Source organism: Vidua chalybeata, chromosome 3, assembly GCF_026979565.1.
Source record: "Vidua chalybeata isolate OUT-0048 chromosome 3, bVidCha1 merged haplotype, whole genome shotgun sequence".
NCBI classification, from domain to species: domain Eukaryota; kingdom Metazoa; phylum Chordata; class Aves; order Passeriformes; family Viduidae; genus Vidua; species Vidua chalybeata.
This window is the reverse complement of record NC_071532.1, coordinates 99,416,476-99,438,548: the sequence shown is the minus strand read 5'-3', so window position 1 is coordinate 99,438,548 and position 22,073 is coordinate 99,416,476. Positions and strand designations below refer to the sequence as shown.

Below are 22,073 nucleotides of genomic sequence, written 5' to 3'. Positions count from 1 at the left end.
TCAAACACTATGCCTTGTTTTGGTATCACAAGTATTTTTCTTAGAACAATTGTCAAACAGCCCATTTTGTTTGACCTTAAAAGCATATTATTTTGGGAATGTTGTCTTTTTTCTTTGTTGTTGCTTCAGATTTTTAATCTGAAACATTGTCCTGAAGTGAAAAATCAAACTTCAAAGTAAAAAAAAAAGTCAAAATAATATGCAGACTTTAACTTTGTGTTTTTTTTTTTTTTCTTCTGACATGAACAAAATTGTTTTGTTCACTCCAAAACTATATTTTGGGTAATAAACTATTTCTATCCTTTGCTAAATCCCATTTATCCATGTATCAGTTATACCCTATTCTCTCCTCTTCCCACCCAGGCAGCTGGGACACGAGCTGCCCGCAGCTCAGGGTTGTTGGCTGCTATCCCGATCCCCTCGGACCTGCCCTTCTCCCCTCTAACTGCGCTCCTGCTGCTGCTGGGACTAACACTTCCCTAACAGTCAGGAGCGCTGAGCTTCCACTTACCCCCCTGCCGTCTCGGAGCATTCCCAGGTGCTGATAATCTTTTCTCTCTATTGTTGCTGCTGCTTCCCCTCATTTTGGCAGAAGCTACAGCTTTGCAAGTTGTACGGCTCTTACCTCTGAGACCCTCTTTGTTGCTCTGTCTACGACCACGCTGGAAGCAGGGAGTGATGGATATTAGGGACGCATGAGCCTCCCCTCGCTGTTTAGCAGCGTGGTCTGCAAAGAAAGATAGAGATGCTGCTCCCTCCTCCTCCTCCCCCCTCGCTGTCCCAGCTTCCTCCTCCCTCCTCCTTGCTCCCTCCTTCCCATCCACAGAGAGCTCCAGCTCTCTCTGCGCTCCCACACAATGCGCTACCTCTCAGCACCAGCTACCTAAGGTCAAGAATACAACCCCTCACCCTTCCCCCGCCTTTTCCTCTCCGCCCAGGCATCTTCACCCCTGCCTCCCACGGAATATGGTATCTTCCCAACCAGACGTGCCTTAGTCGGTTCTGGGATCTAAAGTGTAGACAATTTCAGCAAACCCGGAGAAAAAAGAGTTATAAAACAAAAAATGCACAGGCAAGACGGGGGATATAAAGGGAAAGTGGAAGCCTTTTGGAGAAATTGGAAACTTTGGGGGTTTATCTTTGTGTTTAAAAAAAAATCAAGTCACAGTAGCCAAAGCCTGCCACTTGGAGATTAGTTTAAGAGATCAATACAGATAAAGAAAAGTGCCCTGGATAGCTAGTTATCTCCCAAATCCAGTTTACCTATTGTTTATGCTCTTTGTTTCTCAAGCTTTATTCTAAATAGCTTTTCTGTAAAGAAGCTTCCAAACTTTTCCCCTGCAAAGCCAGACTTAAATACCAGCGTACTCTGATGATACAATAGAGAATGAAAGGGAAAAAGTAATCAGTAAAAATTTTTAAGATTATGAGCTATGAAATAACCCCTTTAAAATCACAGAAAACACCAGCACAAGTTCTCTGACTTTTCAGCTTGAATGACAAATGTGTTCAAGGGATCTTTTCTCACTTTGAGCAGTTATGGTGATTAGAAGCACTTTCAGGCAACCAGTACATGGCTCTCAAAAATCACATATAATTACAGCTAACCAGCATGTTTTTCTTAAGGACCTAATTTTAGACACATAATAAAACAGTGCTTATAAAGTGGTTATATTTGTTACAGAGATTGTGGAGAGATGTAAGTGATGCTGAAGAATTCTAAAAGATCTTGACTGCTTAAGGTTATACAACCTTATTTAGGTGGACAGGGTCTCCCTCTTGAGGTCTCGTGACACTTCTGGCTCTCACCAGTGATGTATGGCCACCAAACTGTACCACTCCTAAGCTGTACTAAGTCAGAGGTTTTGTTTTAAGAACGGGAAAACTTTAAAAATAAAAAAGGTTAAAACAAGGAGAGAGAATCAGATTTCTATCTATTTTGGCGCTAAAATATCTCTATAAAATCATCTACATGCTTTTCTAGAACAGTCCAGAGATGTCACATTTGTCAGCACAATTTCTGAAGGTCAGAACTTCTTTCTGATGGTCAGCAAAGGAAGCTTTAGAATGGACCGATCATTTGGAAGTAACATATCAGTAGGACCAGAGGTTGTTTACACAAAATACAAAACTGTTGAACTACCAGCTATAAGATTAAGACCTATATATACACCTTAAACCAACTTCAGTAGTAGAAGAGTGGATCACCAATGGCTGACTGATGAGGGAACATGGCTTTAATGAAGCTTGATACCTTGTACAGCACAGAACGTGGAAGTGACAGAAAACTATTCAGGATACACAAATACAGACAGTGAAATGTTGCAGGCATCTCTCATAGCAATGGATTATTGAAAAGGCAAGTTCAATTAAGTACTAAATGAAAAACAACACATGTGCAAGAAAATATCTGCCTTGTGGCTCTAAGAAGCCACAGTGGCACTCAGAGCCAAGATGCTGACAGTATGGGTACTCTACAGAGATTTGGAGATCAGTGGAAGAACAAAAGCAGCCAGCAGAAGTCACCTATCCAGATAGCAGGAGAATGGTCAGGGAATTAAAACTGGGTCCAACTCTGCTGAGTCTCTCCAGTGTGGGAGCATACCAGGGGCAATAGACACACCAGTGGCATGAAGTGCAGTCCTTTTCCCTTGCAGCAGACAACTCGCTCTTTTTGAACCAACATTTTTGCCACTGCTTCAGCCAACAGCAGCAGCCAAAAAACCAGGCAATCCCAAACATACTTTCTCCTTACTATTTGCTTTTGTCCAAATTCAGGGAAGTAATCTGGCACAGAGAGAATGGAGGGATGTTTCTCCCAAAGCCACACTTCACAACACCAGCCTTTGATGCTTTTTTCCCTGCTCTGGCTGCAACTGCCAATTATATGCATAATGATGGACTACTAGCCACTTGGTAAAGAGGGGCTTGAGCACCATAGACAGTTTTCTCTAAACGGCTCAATGCTCACCAGTTGTAGAAAAGCTACACACTATGTTTTAGAAAAAGAACAGAGAATAAAGAAGAAAATATCAGTTTGAAATTGCATTAAGTCTATACTTACGACTTCTTGTACCTTGACTGGGTATCTGATAATGGGTACCTTCTTAGAAGGGACCACTAGCTGTGTCTAACCCAATCTCACAGTCAAAGACTAGTCAGCTATGCAGTGAGGTTACTTAGGGCTATATCCAGTTGTATCCTTGGAAACTTCCAAGGATGAAGACTGCACAACATTTCTGGACAATCTGATCCACAGCTTTATTGTTCTCATGTTGGAGAACAATGGGAAAAATTTCCTTTTCCCCCTTTTTTCCCCCCTTTCAGATTACAGTGTTATTCCTTTCAAATGTCACATTTGAAAAGGCTACAGCAGAACAGAAAAGCAACCTACTGACTAGAGATTTGAAATAACTTCCACTAAAAACAGATTACATAGGTTAGGATTCTTGAAATTAGAAAACTGGTAACTGAGCTGATAAATATCTATTGAAATATTTAGTTGAGAATAATATGGAAAAAGTGCACTGAAAAGAAATTCTTCCAGTTTCCCATAACACAGGAATTACAGAGTACCAAATTACATGATTAGGGAACATATTTGAAACAGAATTACTTCATTTTTTTCTAACAAGTTAAAATTATAGAACTCACTGCTGTAAAAACTGATCACTTTTCCTTTCCTGTAATTATATAAATTGTCATTTACAATTAATAATTTATTATTATTTATTAGAATTTGCCTTCTGATCAGAACCAGCTCAAGGTGAAGAAAAGGAAGCTGAAGGAGACCTTATTACTCTCTACAACCACCTGTAAGGAGGTTGTAATGAGGAGAGTGTTGGTCTCTTTTTCCAAATAATAAGAGATAGGATGAGAGGAAACAGCCTCAAGCAGCACCAGAGGAGGATTAGATTGGATATTAGGGGAAACTTCTTCGCCAAAAGGGTTGTCAAGCTTTGGAACAGGCTGCCCAGGGAAGTGGTTAAGTCACCATTCCCGGAGGTATTTAGAAGATGTGCCAATGGGGCACACAGGGACACAGTTTAGTGGTAGACTTGGCAGTGCTGAGTTAATAGTTGGACTTGATGATGTTAGAGGTCTTTTCCAACCTAAATGAATCTCTAAGGTTCCTCAGTATTGTAGGCAAAACTGCATTTTGCCATTCCTCAGTGGTAAAACAATGGTATTACCATTCAGTGGTAAAAACTACCTTCCATTTTGCTTGTGGTGGAAATGTGAGAGGAAGGGAAGGATGAAAAGAGAAGCAGAAAAGCCTGCTTAGCTTTAATCCTCTGGGGCTGGAGGTGATCTCATCTTGCTGGAGGCCTGGGACCTGTTCACAAGGGCTGTTACTCCCTGATGGTAAGACATGGAAGCACTGGAGCTGGACTAGCAGAGCATGGAGGAATGCAGATGCCTCAAAAATGGAAACAAGTACCTGAGTTTCTCCAGTGCTTTCCAGTGTTTTTTACAGCATCTGTATACAGCTTGTCTCTCAGTGGCAGGTAACCCACTTTCCCAGAATCTCCTTCTCCTACACCTTCCCTCAGCACAAACAGGTGCCCCAACATTTCTCATCCATTTCAAGTTCTCACTGCTATTAGAGAGTGAGAAACTGGAGGAAAGGATGGAAGTGGCCAATGTACTTTGTCTTAGGCTTGAATTACTTTTATGCATCTTGGCAATCCCACCATCAGTGAATGTGCTATATCATAAATCTCACTGCACACATAACAGCAAGCTTCTCTAATTTCAAGTAGGTACTGTATAACACTTTTTCACATTATAAAATTAAATCATAAAATAATTTTTTAAAAACTCACAATAAAAACCCCCAAAAAACCAAACCAAAATCAAACAAATGAAAAATCACAAAAAACAACCAAACAAAAACTAAAATAAAAACAAAAACCCCAAACAAAACAAAACCAAAAAAAAACCCTCAAAACAACAAAAAACCCACTAACTTCAAGGATATTTTTAAACTCGGGATATAACGACAACCACCTTATAAGGACATATTTCAACTTTTCCATACATTTAAAGTTGACAAAATTAAATACATCAGGGAATTTTGCACCTCCTCTGCCACAGAAAAGATACAAACAAAAAATATAATAATGACTTTTTGCAACAGGAATCTTCTTCTGTTGATAAATTCCTCAGCATGGATGAAAACTTCCAGCAGGCTCTGTAAAGACCTTTGCCTAGAAACCCCCAGACTCTGTCATATAATGGCAGATGGCTTACTGCCAAATTTCCAAACCTTCCTAAGAACACAATATTCACTGAACTTTTTTCAGTAAGACACCAGTGTTCATATACAGTAAGTACTTGCTATTTACACAACCCTAATGTCACCTTAAGGGTCCTTTTTCCATCTATATAATTTCTTTTCTAAATTAGAGGTAGAAGAAGCAGGAGCTTCAGTTTATATCATGAACTAAACCCTGTCTCCAATGTGATACCACATCCATGCCTTTTAAGTGACTTTCAGGACATGAGAAAAATGAATGCTGTTTAGCACTGTGCTGCTCTGATCTGATTAACTGACTCAATCTTCCTCATACTCACACAACAAAGTGAAGAAATAGGAGATCTGCCTTCTTAGACTAAAGGATGACTATTGGCCATGTACACAGGAAGAATTGTTTTCAAGCAGATTAAGCTGAGCACTGTTGCATCCCGGGTTGCGTTCAGATTAGGGGTTTTATAATGTCAAGTTAGCCGGTTCTGTGTACCCCTTTGTACACCCCTGTTCCCTCCGCGATGGTTCGCTCCAGGCTGCCTGCCACTGGGGCTTCCCCACGCCACTCCAGTAACCCCCCTCTGTTCTTTCCTAAAACTTCCTTGTCAGTTACCCCATCCCCACATCCCCATTCGTCCCAGAGCCCTGTGTCTGCCCCTGTCGCGTCCCCGTTGGTCACCATGGTCCACGTCACCAGCACGGTGCCTGTCCCTATTGGGCAGGAGGGCTTCTGCCCTCCTCGGCCCGCCCCCTATAAAATCCCACATGCCCCAAGTCCCAGCGCAATTTTGTCCACGCGGCCCTAGGGAGCGAGCCATGGTTCTCCATCGCAGCTCCACGTGACAAATAAAAGCTCTCCAGCCAACCACGTGGACAGATTGGACATTCCTTCCCTCTTTGTCTCACCCTGGCAACAGAGCGTGGCCAGCCCCATCACCGGTGCACGGAACGCAGCAGTGCCCAGGCCAAGCGGCAGCCCCGGGTCCTGCTGAGAAGCAGCGCCTTTGCCGGGCTCTCCAGAGCTGCCCATGATCAGGGAAAACAACGCAACGCCGCAGAGCACATCAAGAAAAATTCTACTATTGCCAGAAACAGATTTAAGTAACTACATTTTACAGCATAAAAATTTATACCTTTATACCTAGTGGTTATGCAGTGGTGAGGACCTTAGGGAGGCCTGGAAGCTTCTACAGACTGACATACTATTATACAAAAAAATGGATAATTCTATAGCCCTATGTAGTTCAAACAGATATTTACAGCTATTGCTGTCTTTCATGATTTTGTACTTTTGCACTTTTGCAGGAATATATTTCCTCCGGCTCATCTTTTCAGCAATACATGTGCACCTAATGTAAGATCTAGTTACAAGATCATTGTCTTGAAATGAAAGATTGTATTTGATACAGAGCTGTAGAGTTTTACAGAAAGCAGCCTTGGCTTTAACTCCAGAATGCTGTAACCACTGTATACATAAAGAAAGAAAAAAAAATCATATAAGGGTGTAAGGTACTCTTTAATGGATGTATTTCTAATTTCAGGATCACATATGTAGGCTAATTAATATTATTAGTATATTAGTGCAGCAAAAAGTAAAAGAGTGGGAAAATAATGTGAGTAAAAACAAAGGTTGAATATTACAATGGCAATATAAAAACCACCAAAAAAACTCATACTGCATTAAATACAAACCATCCACCCATTTCACTGCTGCATGAAGTTTACCAGTAAAAACTTTTACAAAGCAAATTTCAGCTGCTCAAAATAAAAGTAAAACCTATGTGCCATGCCTAAGAAGTGCACGGCAAAGTATTTACCATGTATTTACAAGTATTTACCAAAGTATTTACAAGTAATTTAAGAAGCATTTTTAAGAAACTTATGTTTTGCCTTTCAGATACAATAATTTAAAAATATTAGTGAATCCACTATTCTGGCAGGTTTTGATGGTAAAAGATCAGATTTAGGAAATGAATTATTGCCCCCTGGTGGCACATTAAGAATCAATGTAATGAAAAAGAAACCAATTTCAGATAAATAAGCAAATCTTTTATTTTAAGAATCATGTTGTATACAATTAATATCTGGAGGTGTTTAAAGAATGCACAGTCATTTTAATATGTATTAAGACAACAGTAAATGGGGTATAATTTACATTTTCATCTTCATGATGATTCTAATAAAGAATGTGTTATGTTTAATTATCAGCTTTGTAAAATGTAAATAATAACATACCAGAATAAAACTCTTTATCAGCAGAATGCCACAGCAAAAACTCCTGACAGTCAAGGAAATTACTTCAACATCTAATTTTCATGTAAAAGAATAGGTCTTTTTAATTTTCATATAAATATAGAAAACACTTCCTGAATCTGAATCCAAGTGGGGCTCTTCTTTGCTCCATGAGATAACATCAGCAGGCAAGGACAGAGAAGCACGGGAACAACAGGATTTGATCTTATGACTGGCTAGAATAACGGCATAGTTAAACATTGATGCAATGTTTTCCACATGGGTTAATACAGGAATTCATGCATCCTAATCCTCAAATTATGAGTTGTTAGCATCCTTCTAACATCTGACCAGCCAACAGCCACCACCAACTCCTATTCAACGACTTTAATACTGCTTGGCACATTCCTTACGTCACCTCAAACTAACATGGCCCTACTCCAAACCGTTTTGCTGTTCCAGGTGGAAAAAACCTGCTTTATCACAGTGGGTTTATACAATATGTAATTGCAATGATAAAATACATCTTCCAGAATACAAAAAGGAGTGAGAAATATTCATTCCTCATGGAACTACACACATTACCACAGAGAAGTTAGCAATTAGGTTATGTTGCACACACAAAAATGAGCATTTTTACTATTTAGTGTAATCACGTGTCCCTTTCATGATAGGAAAACCTGCACCTGCAGCAGTCTAACCTTGCCTTGCAATACTGACAACCAGCATTTGCATGATGTCTTTAAATGCACAACTCCAAATCTCCCAAAACACAGACATCTTGTCTTTGAGGAGCTGTAATACATTTTTCCCTCTTTTATTCTTGTTGATTCACTAGAGCACAAGAACGACTCACCTCAGTTCTACACTTCTCTACAAGGTCAACTATTACCATGCAAGTACTTGACTGAAAATTGAAGAAAACTCCATTCTCTATTGAGGCATCTGATATATCACTGCTGATACCATAAGTTACTCTAAAGGACTGTCTAACTGGAAGGGCTATGAAATACACTGTAAATGAAAATTAATTCAGTATTTATTCAAGATGATAAGAGTATGACTTGTTTGGTCTGACACATTAGAATATGAATAAAGTTGTTCATGGCTTTGAATTCCTCATACCAGACTAGCAGTTTTACATGTCTGATGAAATCAGAACTAGAAATTTCACCTGAAATGTGGGTGGGAGAAGCAACCTAGTTCATAATTCTTAAAGCAAAAGAGCTCCATGACAGACTTACCTGCTGTAGAAGAGAGTTAATTGCCATAAAGAGCAATTAAGCAACAAATGGGATACCTAACAAGGATCTGTGTTTAGAAGAAATGTTTTTGACAAATGGAAGTTATCTATGCAATTGTAAATTTTGAGACTACTGCTGAGGCTGGCAAATAACAAGGTGTCAGTGCTTGTAAAACATTATTGGAAGTATGGAGGAAAGGGCAGGAGCAATGGAACTGGGACTTGGGAAAGGATGTTGCTGCAAGGTAAATGTACAGGATTAGTTTGGACATGCCACATTTTATGGCTCCTGTCTGGCCCTAGAGGAACATACCTTGCCCTTCACTCACAAACCTCTTGTAATTAACTTATACCTGACATGGTAATTTTATCCATGTCTCCCCTATGACTGACACACATAGCTTTGGCTGCCTCATGCTAGCAAGTATTGACAAAACCAAGTAATTTGGCAGGGAGTCAATACTAATTACTCTCACACATACTTGCATGGCAATGCTCAGCCAGAATGCTCTCTCCTAACTCTTGCTGTCACCTGGAGGAAAGAGAAATCTCCCTCCTCGCGGTAGCCAGTGAGAACCCTCCTTGAGGGGAAGCCGTATGAGGAGTGCCTGAGGTCACCTGGCTTATTCAGCCTGGAGGAGACTGAGGGGAGGCCTCATTGCAGTTACAACTTCCTTGTGAGGGGAAGAGGACGGGCCGACACTTCTCTTTGGTGACGAGGGACAGGACCTAATGGAATTACTGGAAGTTGTGCCAGAGAAGGTTTGGGTTGGATATTAGAAAATGGTTCTTTACCCAGTGGTTGGGCCCTGGAACAAGCTCCTCAGGAAAGGGGTCACAGCACCAGCCTGCCAGAGCTCAAGAAGCACTTGGACAGCATTCTCAGGCACACGGTGACTCTTGAAGTGTTCTGTGCAGGGCCAGAAGCTGGACTCAACGATCCATGTGGGTCCCTTCGAACTCAACATATTCTGTGACTCCTTCCTTAACCCACGCTGGCTGCTGCAGTGCTCAGTGTCGCTCCCGCTGTCGCAAAGGCGAGGACAGGGATTGAGGGGATCGTTTCCTCCGCCGGGCTGGCAGGCTGATGGGAGGGGAGGAAAGGAGCTGATCCGGCGCCTTCCGGCCGGCGCTCGGTGAGGCGGGGGCTGTCCCGGACGGGCGGGAGAAGCCGGGAGGAGCCGGGCAGGGCGGGAAGGCGCCGCGGGGGCCGATGGGTAACAGAGGGAGAAGGCGGTGGCGCCGCGCGCGCCCCGGTCGCGGAGGGGAGGGCGCGTGCGCGGGTCCCGCCCGTTTCCGCCCCAGCGGCCGCCTCAGGCGGGAGCCGCGCCCATGACGGGCAGCGATGAGGGTCGGAGCCGCCCCGCGGCGCCCCGCGCCCGGCCGCGCTTCGGAGCGTCGGTGTGAGGCCGTCCGTGCGCTCTCCCTTCTCCAGCGCCTCGCCGCGGGGCAGGGAGGAGGGGCAGGGCGGACATGGCCAGCCCCGACGAATGGGAGCGCCTGAAGCCGCTGCAGCCGGACACGCTGCGTGAGAGTGAGGTACGTGGCGGGAGGCGCTGCCTGTGGATGGGGAGAGGGCGGGACGGCGCTGCAGCTGCGCTCCTGCGGGAGCTTGTGAGGAGGCGGCCGAAAGCCCGTCCTACGTCTCTGGGCGGGAAAGATGCGGTGGGCCCGGCAGCGTGGTACCCGAGTGGAGCGTTGGGGTGCTTCCCTCCCTCGTGACATTGGGATGGGCTTCCCGGGAAAGGTGCTAGAATGCAAAAGGATGGTTTTTCTTGCCCCTGTTACCTATAGCCTCTTAATCGAGCTAAAGATGTTGTAGCCAGGTATGAGAAAAGGGGACTAAAATGTGTTTTCTCCTCTTAATGTCTGAGATCATCTTAGGTGCAGCTGCCACCATTGCCTTTAGCAATGCTATGAAGTAGCTAGCAAAAAAGCCTATTTTATAAAACTTTTTAAAAAATGTTACATGGTTTTAGTTAATCCTGATGGTGCATACTTTTAATTTTGTGAAATATTTTAAGTATTTTACTTTTTTTTTAAGTAATAGTGTCAGTTGAACTGAAGGTTACTTGGTAGTATTAAAGCCATGAAAGAGTTCATGTAAGTTTTTAGGTGGGCAATTGAAGTGATGACTGTAAGAAGCAAATGGTGTTTGGCACAGCTGCTTTATGTAGATACTTAGATGAGTGTACAATGGGTGATACTTTCCTGAATCAGCTTCTTATAAACAGGGAGGTCAAAGATGTGGTAATCATTAACAGCCTTACCTGTGATGGCCATGGAATAGTGGGTGTGAATTACATCTAGTGCAGGCAGCAGATTGGTGGGATCCCTGGACAAGAGGCCATGAACTGCCCAACCCTTGGGATAATAAAAGGGGACAGAGATGGTGGCACTGCTAAGGTGGACGAAGAGAGACACATGGGGAGACACTGCAGGAGCAGAGGACTCAGGGTGAAGAGCAAGATTTACCTGAGTGGACTATGAGGGTATAAAGCCTTAGAGGTTCCTTTGCTGTGTGTCTCTCTTTGGAGGTACCAGCTCGGGCTGTTTCTGTATTGCTGCACTGTGAATAAATTGCTTTATGGAGAGACATCTGAGATTCTGCAGTGGGAAACCTGGGGTTGAACCAGTGAGGAAACATGGCCTGACTGCATGAGTGTGGTGTGTAGGGAGGCAAGTGGGCTTCCCAATAGCTCACTGAGGCAGTCCACCATGAAGGGGCTTCAGTCCCAGCAGTGACAGCATGAGACTTACGGGGAGTCTCATGAATGGTCAGACTGGGAAGTTTTCTTAACAGTGGGATATTCAAGACCCTCAGCCTACTAGTAAGGAAGGCTAGCAGTAAAGTTCAGAACCTGGATTCCAGCTTATTCAGTCTTCAAGACTCCAGCTTGCTCTGCCAAGAGGTAGGTTGAGGTTTTTGGGAAGGCAGCTTTGGAAGCTGGAGGATCTGAAGAGATGGAGATCAGTAAGGAGAACCATGTTTCACCGTGACACTCTTGGCAAAAAGAACAGGACAGACTAAAGAACAAGGATAAAAAGTGCCTGGACATACAGATATGATGCTTGGAAAGCCAAAATAGTTGTGTTGAAACTAGCAAGGAATGTCAAAGCTCACAATATTGAAGAAATTTCCTTGTCGGACCATTCAAGAGCCACTCTTGTCAGTCACTCTCACACCAGCTGAGCTGGGACCGACGCCCCTTCGCAGCAGCACCGCCACACTCGCACAGACAAGGTCCAAGGTCCCCTCACCAGATTGACCCCAGGTTTCCCATAGCAGAGTCTTAGACATTTGGATCCTTAAAATAACTTAATCAACAACAGCTGGAACAGGGACCCTAAATGAAGGAAACCTTGGGCTTGTATACCCTGAATTGGGTTTTTGTGGTCAGGTTTTGATAGCAGGTGAGGGCTGCAGGGTGGCTTCTGTGAGAAGCTGCCAGAAGTTTCCCTCATGTCCTGCAGAGCTAATGCCAGGCAGCTCCAGGATGGATCTGTCACTGGCCAAGGCAGAGTTAATCAGAGATAGTAGCAGTGCCTCAGTGATAACATATTTAAGAAGGGGCGGGGGGGGGGGGGGGAGTTATTATACAGTTGTAATTACAGCCAGAGAAGAGTGGAGTGAGAGTGTGTGAGAGGAACAACTCTGCAGACACCAAGGTGAATGGAGAAAGAGGAGGTGGAGGTGCTCCAAGTGCCAGAGCAGAGCCTCCCTGCAGCCTGTGGTGCAGCCCATGGTGAAGCAGCTGCAGCCCATGGAGGACCATGGGGATGCAGAGATCCATGTGCCGCCTATGGAAGAGACCCAGGCTGGAGCAGGTGCCTGAAGGGAGGCTGTGAACTTGTGGGAAGCCCATGCTGGAGCAAGTTCCTAGCAGGGACCTGTGGATCCATGGAGAGTGGAGCCCATGCTGGAGCAGGCTTTCTGGTAGGACTTGTGACCCTTGACCCACACTGGAGCAGGCTGTGCCTGAAGGACTGAGGAAAGTGCCCTGAGGAAAGCTGATGGACATTGAAGCAGTTGGTGAACTGTTGCTGTGGGATGGACTCATATTGCAGAACTTCATGGAGGGTTTCTTCTGTGGGAGGGATCTCCACACTGAAGTAGACGAAGGACTCTCCACCCTGAGCAGCAGCAGGGACAGCATTTGATGAACTGACATAACCCCCATTCCCATCTCCCTGCGCTGCTGGTGTGGAGGAGGTGGAGCTTGGGAAGGTGGGAGGGGTGGGGGGAAGGTGTTTTCTTAAGATGTGTTTTATTTCTCATTATTCTGCTCTGATTTTATTGGTAATAAATTTAATTAATATTCCCAAGTTGAGTCTGTTTTGCCCATGATGGTATTTGGGGAGTGATTTCTTCTGGTCCTTAGCTCAACTCACAGACTTCTTGTTACATCTCCCCCCTGACCACTTGTAGAGGGGAATGATAGACCAGCTTTGGTGGATGCCTGGCAGGGTCTGTCCTGTTGTGAGGTGGAGGATGTGAGGTTTATGGGCTGGAGGAAGGAGTCATCTAACACCTCATGAACCTGGGAAGTTGAAAATCAAGTGTTAAAGCCTTACCTTTACCCTGCAGTGGTACAGGCTGGGGACCACCCTGTTGAAAGGACCTGGGCTTCCTCATGGATGGTGGGCTAAATGTGCACCTGCATTTTGTCCTGACATTAAGGCATATGAGGCTCTTAGCAGAAGAACAGTAAATTGAGGGAAATTATTATTTTTCTTTACTTGAAAGTATATTAGATTGCCCTTGGAATGCTGTTCCTGATCTAGGCTCACTAGTACAGGAAGGCTATTAATAAACTCCTTGTTGAGAGAACTTGTTAAGCCACAACAGCCCTGCAGTAAAATCATAACATTGCCTGAGTTGGAAAGGACCCATAAAGATCGTCAAGTCCAACTCCTACCCCAGCACAGGACAATCCCAAAATGCTCTCATGTTCCTGAGAGCATTATCCAAGAGCTTCTTGAACTCTGGCAGGCTTGGTGCTGTGACTGCTTCCTTGAGGAGCCTGTTCCAGTGCCCAATCACCACTTGGGTGAAAAACAGTTTTCCTAATACCTAACTCAAACTTCCCCTGACAAGTTTCATTCCATACTTGTAAGCAAGTTAAGAACTTTAAAAGGTTACCAGATATTTCACAGTTGTACACGATGGGTGACTGAAAGGAAATGACCATGAATTGAAACAAAAGAAGCAAGAGAGGTTGCAGCTTGCCTGAGCATCAGCAAGTTCAATGGTGTTTCCTGTTTTTGAAAACAGTGAGTTGTGCTGAGATTAAGGGCTGAAAATTCTGGCAGGAATTAAAGAGCATGTATTCCTTCTATCTAGTGACACATCTTTACAGTAATAGCCGTTGAGTTGTCAGAGCTGTGATGGCTGTAACCTCTAAAGTAGATTTGATGATTTCTTCTGAAGAAGCTCCCCCTGTAGATAGCATTTTAAGACAGTTGTTTTTTTCCCTTTTTATTTCCTCAGGCATCAATGGTCAACTTGAATGTGCACAAGGACACACAGCTTGTGAAAAGTAAGTTGCTATGTGTAATGTGTGAAAATTAATCTTGCAGTATGTTATGTCTTTCTACAATGTGAGTACAATGCTGTAGACAAATGAAAAATAGTATTTAATATCAGAAGAGCAGGAAAAATGCTGAACACTGACTGAAATGACAGATGTGAAGCAATATATTCTTTATAGTTTTTCCTTTTCAGATCTGTTGCAAGTATACCTTCCCACTGCTATATAGAAAATAGTACACAGGAAAAGTGAGTTAGAGAAAACTGGAATAACATACTAGCAACCAGTGCATTTCAACTGGTGTTAATAAATGTGGAAATAAACTTGAGTGAATTTCTGGGTTGTTGGGGTTTTTTTTGTTTATTTTCTCACCAGCTGAGTTGTTTCACACATTTCACAGTAACACAGTCCAAAACTGAGTTGTTGAACCTGTCCCTTTGTGTTAAGGAGTGCAGAAACTTGTAGCCATGGAATGGGTGTGATACGTTATGAGTAAAAGTGCATATCTCATTATTCTTAGGAAAAATACTGATGGTTGAAGTAAAAGTGTTGTCTAGAGTACTTTGTTTACACACTCACCTTTTCTTGAAGCATTAGACTGGAATATTGCCCAGGGACACAGGTTGATCAGATGAAATACCTGGTTTGCTTTACAGGAGAAAAGATAAGTAACAGGAGAATTTGACAATCCTTTATTGGCTGGCATCAAATGAGTGTGTGTATACCATGACTTTTTGTGCCTCAGAAGTAGGTGCTTTTTTTGCGCTTTTAAATAACAATCTCAAGTTATTAATCAGTGATTTCTGCTGTTTCTGCAAATATGATGGTAATGGATACACATAGCACAGTGATCTCTTAAACCACGGTGTCAGGGTAGCTGTAGATCTTTGTTGTATTAGTAAATCAAACAATGGAATGACCAGTTCTTTTGCTCTGAGACCAAATAGTGCAAACAGTTTGTCTACATAGTAAGTTCTTCAGTTCCAGAACAGATTGGTCTTCTCCAGGCTGAAACAGTCCTGAAGCCAAGATGACTCCTGAACCATGCCTAATGGTTACTTGCGAGGTCTGCTGGTTAAACTGGACCAAAAAGATGTGAAAAAATACTCTAATAGTGTCATGCAGCAGAGATAGAGCTGTATTTCTCTGGCAGCACCTCAGCACTGTTCATAGTTAACCAAGGGTTTCAGTAATTGTTCAGTAATCCAATCCCACGTCCTGTAGAACATACCGTTACTCAGTTATTTATATCCATACTAGCAGTATGGAGTTGAAAGCACATGAATGCTGAAAGCACAAAAATGCATGCTTGCTATTTAGATAAAATCATTGCAAACAAATGAAGGTTTGTGTAGTTAATAGGCTTTTTATGATGCCATTGCAATGTAAGCATTAAAAACTGCACTGCTTCCAGACTTTTACCTTCATTGTTACTTCATCACTCTCACTTTTTTTACTTCATGCTTATGTAGTAGCTTACCCTAAATATTCTGCCAAAACTTTACAGAAACTGCAGAAGTCAAAAGGCCTCGATTTGATGCATCCTTGGTGCTTTTGACACGAAGATTTATGGCTCTTCTCAGAAAAGCTCCAGACGGTGTCCTTGATTTAAATGAAGTAGCAACAACACTTGGAGTACGAAAACGAAGAGTGTATGACATCACCAATGTGTTGGATGGCATCGACTTGATTCAGAAAAGATCTAAGAATCATATCCAGTGGATGTGAGTTGACTTTGAAGCTTCTAGTTTCTGAAACAGTAAATCCCAACAGTGTTGAGCAATGTTTATAACTTTAAGAGTATGTTTAAGCATATTAAGTTACTTCTCCTGTATAATATTTTAAGTTCTGTATCCTTCCTTATGCTGTGTGAATTACCTAATATGTTAACAAGTATCAAGTGCAGAAGTACATGAAAGCATATTTCAGCAGAATAAAGCATGCCAAACTTCCTTACTGTTTGTATACTTGATGTTTAATAAACATGCTTTTATTTATACAAACAAGCTAGACAATTTTCATATTCTTCCAGAGGTAACGATCTTGACCAACTTATTGGAAAAGCACAAGAGCAGCAAAACCTTAGAGATGAACTTACTGACTTATCAGTCATGGAAGAAGCGCTGGATGAATTAATCAAGAATTGTGCTCATCAGATATTTGAACTAACAGATGACAAAGAAAATGCTAAATATCCTTTCAACTCTTGCATTATTTTAACCCATGATTTTGGTTGCACATACTCGTATATCTAGTAAGCTGTAGGCTGATACCACAGGTATGCAGTCGTGCTTGGTAATGAGTTTTATAATAGCAAACTTTCTGATTATTTTGCATTTGAGAATGCCAGTCATGTGCCCTGCTTTGCAATATCATGGACAGTCTAGCCTGTCCTCAGAGGAGTGCTGCTTGTGTGACCTTTCCACTGCAGAAGAATGAAGTGAGGCAATAGTCTTAGCACCCTGACCATCACCCTGTTCTCTCCATTTGAGTCATCTCAGGGGCAGGTTTTGACCTACCAGTGAGCTCAAACTGCTTAGTGAGATGACAAAGAGGACTCAGAATGGAGTCCCAGTGGCCTGTCACCAAGGAGATAAAATGTTGGTTATGTCCTAATACTCTTCTCTGTTAAAAGAGATTTCAGTGCAGTTCTGACTTTCAAATGGGTTTTGACAATAGAAAAGAGATTAATTTTAATATGTAGCATAAAGATTGAATTTTGGCTTTGGGTTACAATAAAATATTACTTAGCTCCCTTGTTTGGCAGGTTAAGATGTGTGCGCAAATGAAATGTGCTCATATTCTTTACACCTTACTGGTTAAGAAAATAATTCTACAGTGTCTCAGGAAATTATTTCCATGTTATTAGAAAACAGAATGTAATTCCTGAAGAACAGTTCAGTTCTGCTTTGTAGACTTAGGACAACATCTGTGAAGACTATTCAGGTTTTTTTTATAATATTGAATATATTTTTAAAAGCTTTTTTTCCTTCCTGGAAATACAGAAAAAGTATTTTTCTACCATTAGCTGATACTTCATTTTACAAAGCTAATATTAACCTCTGCTGAATTGTTGATCAATTTTCTGAAATTGGTGTTCTGCCTCAACATATCTTGACATCACACTCTTGCTTCTGCCCATGAACAAATTACTTTACATAATCCTTGACTAATGTATACACTAGCTTATGTGACGTACCAAGATATCCGAAGCATTCAGGCATTTCAGGAACAGATTGTGATTGCAATCAAAGCTCCAGAGGAAACCAATTTGCAAATACCAGTTCCTAAAGATGTAAGTTTTATACATTTCTCCTAAAGGAACAAAAGGTTTTAAATTTGATTTTTTGCAGCAGCAGTCAGTAATTGACTTCCAGTTTCTCTGTCATACAGATAAATGTTAAATGTTAATATAGTTAAATGTTCTCGTGTTCCACTGAACAGTGCTGCAGGGATAATAGTCTTGGAAGCTTACTTGCTGTATTTTTGTTTTTGCCTAAATTACTAAGCCATAAATGTATCTGAGCTTTAGTTACCTGGTTTTGTTAGAATGGAACAGTTGTAATAAAGTATGCAATGTACAGTATGGTTGGAAAAAGAAAACATTTTGTCACTCTGGTAGGTCATATCTAGAGGGATTTTTCAAGGAGTGGGGCTGTGCCGCACGGTGCAATACACAGGCTCCATTCTTGTCTCACACAGGAGCCAGACCTTTGCCCCCTGCACCCAGCAGGGCTGCAGCTGCATAGTGGGACCTGTGTACTTGGAACCCACTGTTGGTAGTGCTCTGAGAGGACAAATCCTGGAAGACAGCCTAAGATAACAAACAGAACTTTAATTCCATTTTCTTTTTTGCATGAGCATTTTTGATAATCTTCCCAGTTGCATAGTCACTGAAGTTGCCTTGCTGTGTGGATACATATCTGGGGATATCTTAGGAAAAGAAAATGAATCAGTAGAACCAGAGTTAGATCTACTGCATAGGTCTCCAGTAGTTTCCCTGATCCAAGGAGCTGTCTCTCATCCAGTGGAGATGAAAAAGATATAATTCCAAATGCCTCCTGAAGCAATAAAAAGGCAGAATTAAAAAAGTTGTACATTAGAACCGAATATTTTCTCCATTGTTCATTAAGATTTATTTGCTCTGTGTCTGGCAATGTGATGTCTGCTGAAGGAAAGCAGTAGAAGCAATAAGCTTTACTATTTTGTTAAAGCTATGTGCTCCAGTTTGTTGTCTGTTTCATGGCACTGTTTTGTCAAGTTTTTAAATACTGTTACTCTTCGTAAACATATACTTAAGTCTTGGTCATATATCTGAAGGTCAGTAGAAAGACTAAACAAATACTTAAATGCACATTCATCAAAAATGAAAGCTTGTTAGCTTAATTCTGCATAATAATTATCCTGCACATGTATGTAATAGTCATAATTTATGTGGAAGCAGTAACACAATTTTAAATAGTTACATCATTTCTGTATTTGTTCTGTTCTTAATCTATTGTCTTTAAAATACATGCAAAAATAAAGAATGTATAAGATTTATTCTTTCAATTATATACAAGTTGCTGTTTTATAGGATCACATAGAAGTACATGTGAAGAGCACAAAAGGACCCATTGACGTGTATCTATGTGAGGTGGAAAAAGAAAATCCAGGTGCCAAAACTTGTGAAGATATGGATACTGTCACTAGTGAAACTGAGACATAATTTTATCCTGGTGAAGGTAACAGCCTCCTTTTATATTTTTATCCACGTGTATTTTTTGTTTGTTTAAGATTATCCTGATAAAGTTGTAAGCGTACTGTTGAACAAGTGTAAATTTCTGTGCATAGATTGTGGGCTAAGATGTGTGGGAGTTTAGGAAACGCCTGGAAGAGAAGTCTGTGCTGTTGTGCTACCTCACAGCAACAGGAGGTCAGAGAGTCAGGCACATGCACACAGAGCAAGGCGCTCTTGTTCCCTGGCCTTTTCCTTCCTTTGCTCTTTGCTGGTTTCCTGTCGGAGCTGCGCTCCGTGGATGGAGCAGCGTGTGTCAGCTCTCAGCTGCTGAGCTACAGAGTCTGCTCAGCTGAGATTGTTGCCATGAGAGTTATGATGCTGCTGTAAACAAGACTGTGCTGCTGTTCATTTCTGCCCTAAGGGAGGACAGACAGAGGAGGGGATGTAGTATTTTAATCTCCTAAAACAAGACTGGATGGAATAGAGATTCTGAAGAACCCTAGTGCTGCAGGATGTTTTGGCTTAAAAATAAATGTGGCAGGAATTGCAGTAGCTCAGAACAAAAAGAAAGAAATCATCTTTAGAAGTGCTGCTTTATAGGTGAAGGGAAGAGTTGACTTTTTCATCCTAGGCATTTTAAAAATTCATTTCACTTGTGGAATAACTCAGAATTGTATTTTATACAATTAGAGTAATCATATTCCTTTTTTACTTTCCTTTTCAAGTGAGATCTCCGATGGAAGAGAAAAAAACATTTGAGATGCCAGATTAATTACAACACAAAAATCTAATATAGAATGTAAATATCTGTGTTATAGGACTTTTCCAAACTGCTTGGATCTACAAACTTTGGAACATTTCAGGTTACAAAGTATTTTAAAAACCCAGCAGTGGATTGGTTGAGTGCTTTCACAGGATTGCTAATGTTCCCAAGTAAAAAGGCTTGTTTCTGGAGTTGCGTTTAGGAGTTTTGTTTTCTTAATTGCATGTGGCCTACAGAGCTTTGGGAAAACAGTATTTTTACCTTATAATTTTAATTGACAGAAAATATAGATAATAATTACTTCCAAAAAATAAGGTTGGAGAACAATTTCTGGAAGGGTCCACAATCTGTGTGAGAATGTGTAAAATGAAGAAATGTACTTTTCTGTTCTAAGGCTGCACTACTAAGCAGGATTGTCAAATATAAGTGTAACAAAGAACTGGTGTATTGGAAGCCTTTGCTATAAAGAACAAGATGTAAATATCCTGAGAGTTATGCCTTACACTGTGTAGGTGCTGTTTGCATCCAGCTCTACATGAACTATGGTATCAACACTGAAGTGAAATAATTGGGCTCTGTGTACATACTTGTATCATTTCTAGGTAGTTACTGATGTACATTTATTGAGATGGTTTGCATTTCTGCCTCTGTACAGCAAAGAAATAAAATAAGCTTACAAAAATATGAAATAGTCTAATGAAACATGTTGGGTTGCATTTGCTGCAATTCACTTGGGAACTAAAAATATTTTAAATTATGTATAAATTTAAAATCTGTTATACATGGTGCTGTCAGATAACACTTGATGTCAGATTTTGTGATTCACTTAGATATGGAGCTTTTGATGCCACAGTACTGTAGCAATTTTCAGAAGAATGAATGATAACTACTTAAATTGGTCCCTTCCAGTTTCTGGAGTTTACATACAGCAGAGCTTTAGTTGAGTATCGTGATGTCTTTGTGGCTCAGCTTGCAAAAATACATGAAATACTTTAAGACTATGTCTGTATTAGCCATCTTTCATATCCATAAAGCTGTCAAATTTGTATACTGGAACTTCTAAAGGAGTGAACTGACACTGTACAAATGCTGTGCTCACTTCATCCCAATATGGTTTCTGTAGGGGTGAGGTGGGTTGGCAGGTTTGGTTTTAAATGGGAAGTCCAAGTCCATGAGTCACGCAGTATTGACAACTATACATGCACTCACAAGTGAGAACATCAAAGCTAATTAACCTCTACATATTCTAGCCAGCAACTCTACAGCTATTTTAGACAGATGAAGTGAATTTAAATGTTCTATGTTCTACAGTACAAATAATGTGGCACAGCTGATGCGATGAGCATAAAATGCTAAGAAGTCTGTCATCAACAGCGGAACAATTCATTGAAATGAAACATTAGGATTTTTAATTTTGAACAAATTTCTAGTGATTGTTTTTCCTCACTCATTTGTACAGGTTTTTCAGCAGTATAATTAATGTTTTTAGCCACACAATTGTCACAGTGACATGGAAGAAGCTGTAATATGACAATTATACTGTTAATATTTTATTAAATACATTTGTGGTTTTAATGGTGCACCTTCAGTGGAATGAATGGACTTTGGAAAATTAAACCACTGCTTTTACTACTTCGTTATGTACAGTATTACCCATTGGTGATGCTGGAAAACAATGTACTGTATAAGCTCAGTGCACTAACTAGCTGAAAATATTCAACTTGGACTTGAAAAATTCCTGAGTGATGCTGAACTTACACACAAGTTACAAGGTCACTTGTAAATGTGACAGGACCTTACTCTGAATTTTTATAATAATGCTTGATTTTTTTTTTTCTTTTGAGAGATTTTTTTTTTGCTGAGTCTATATCTGTGCATTTTCAGTACATTTGTATGTGTAACAAGCTCTCTTGGCTATTTGAGGACTCTAATAAATTAAAAGTTTCTAGTATTCTTTCTGCTTTCCCTTCAATAAGAATGGCTAAGCATCTAAATGCATTAATCAGCAATAGCAACAACCAGGATCGATAATTATTAAATTCCTGGTTTTGCTGATTCTACTGGAAAAAGCACTGCAGGTTGCCAGTTCAGCCCTTATTTGGTGTGGGAAGTCACTTGTCAGAGTTTTCAGATGTGAACTACAGTTTTAAATAATGTGATTTTTAAAGAGTGAAGATTCCTGCAAATTATTATCTGTTGGAAAGCATTTGAAAGTCAGCAATTTTCTTCATTTTGAATAATCTTTTTGGTGTGTGTGAAGAGACTCATTTATAAGCATAATTAAACACTGATTCCAAAAGTCACTTTAGCTTGTCCTTGTCAGTGGCAAGGTT

The 22,073-nt window shown here is 41.1% G+C and overlaps 2 protein-coding genes and 1 long non-coding RNA gene across 3 annotated transcripts in view; 2 read left to right on the top strand and 1 right to left on the bottom strand.

Moving 5' to 3' along the window:
• The window catches only part of GREB1 (growth regulating estrogen receptor binding 1), an 85,122-nt gene extending 84,388 nt beyond the window's left edge, over positions 1 to 734 (bottom strand). Inside the window, exon 1 of the mRNA XM_053939374.1 lies at positions 626 to 734. The gene's annotated coding sequence lies outside the window, so the exon portion shown is untranslated. The remainder of the gene's footprint in view (positions 1 to 625) is intronic.
• A 5,452-nt stretch (positions 735 to 6,186) lies between these two features.
• On the top strand, positions 6,187 to 8,598 carry LOC128785772 (uncharacterized). The gene is made up of 3 exons (XR_008430025.1): positions 6,187 to 6,352; positions 6,557 to 6,605; positions 8,322 to 8,598. It is a non-coding gene; the product is annotated as an uncharacterized LOC128785772 (long non-coding RNA).
• Positions 8,599 to 10,000: 1,402 nt separating this feature from the next.
• On the top strand, positions 10,001 to 21,691 carry E2F6 (E2F transcription factor 6). Its single transcript, XM_053938742.1, has 7 exons — positions 10,001 to 10,265; positions 14,218 to 14,266; positions 15,765 to 15,981; positions 16,290 to 16,448; positions 17,440 to 17,552; positions 18,834 to 18,981; positions 19,703 to 21,691. Exons 1-5 carry the CDS (start codon positions 10,200 to 10,202, stop codon positions 17,546 to 17,548), a joined length of 600 nt encoding a protein of 199 aa, XP_053794717.1. The 5' UTR covers positions 10,001 to 10,199; the 3' UTR covers positions 17,549 to 17,552; positions 18,834 to 18,981; positions 19,703 to 21,691.
• The last annotated feature ends 382 nt before the right edge of the window (positions 21,692 to 22,073 follow it).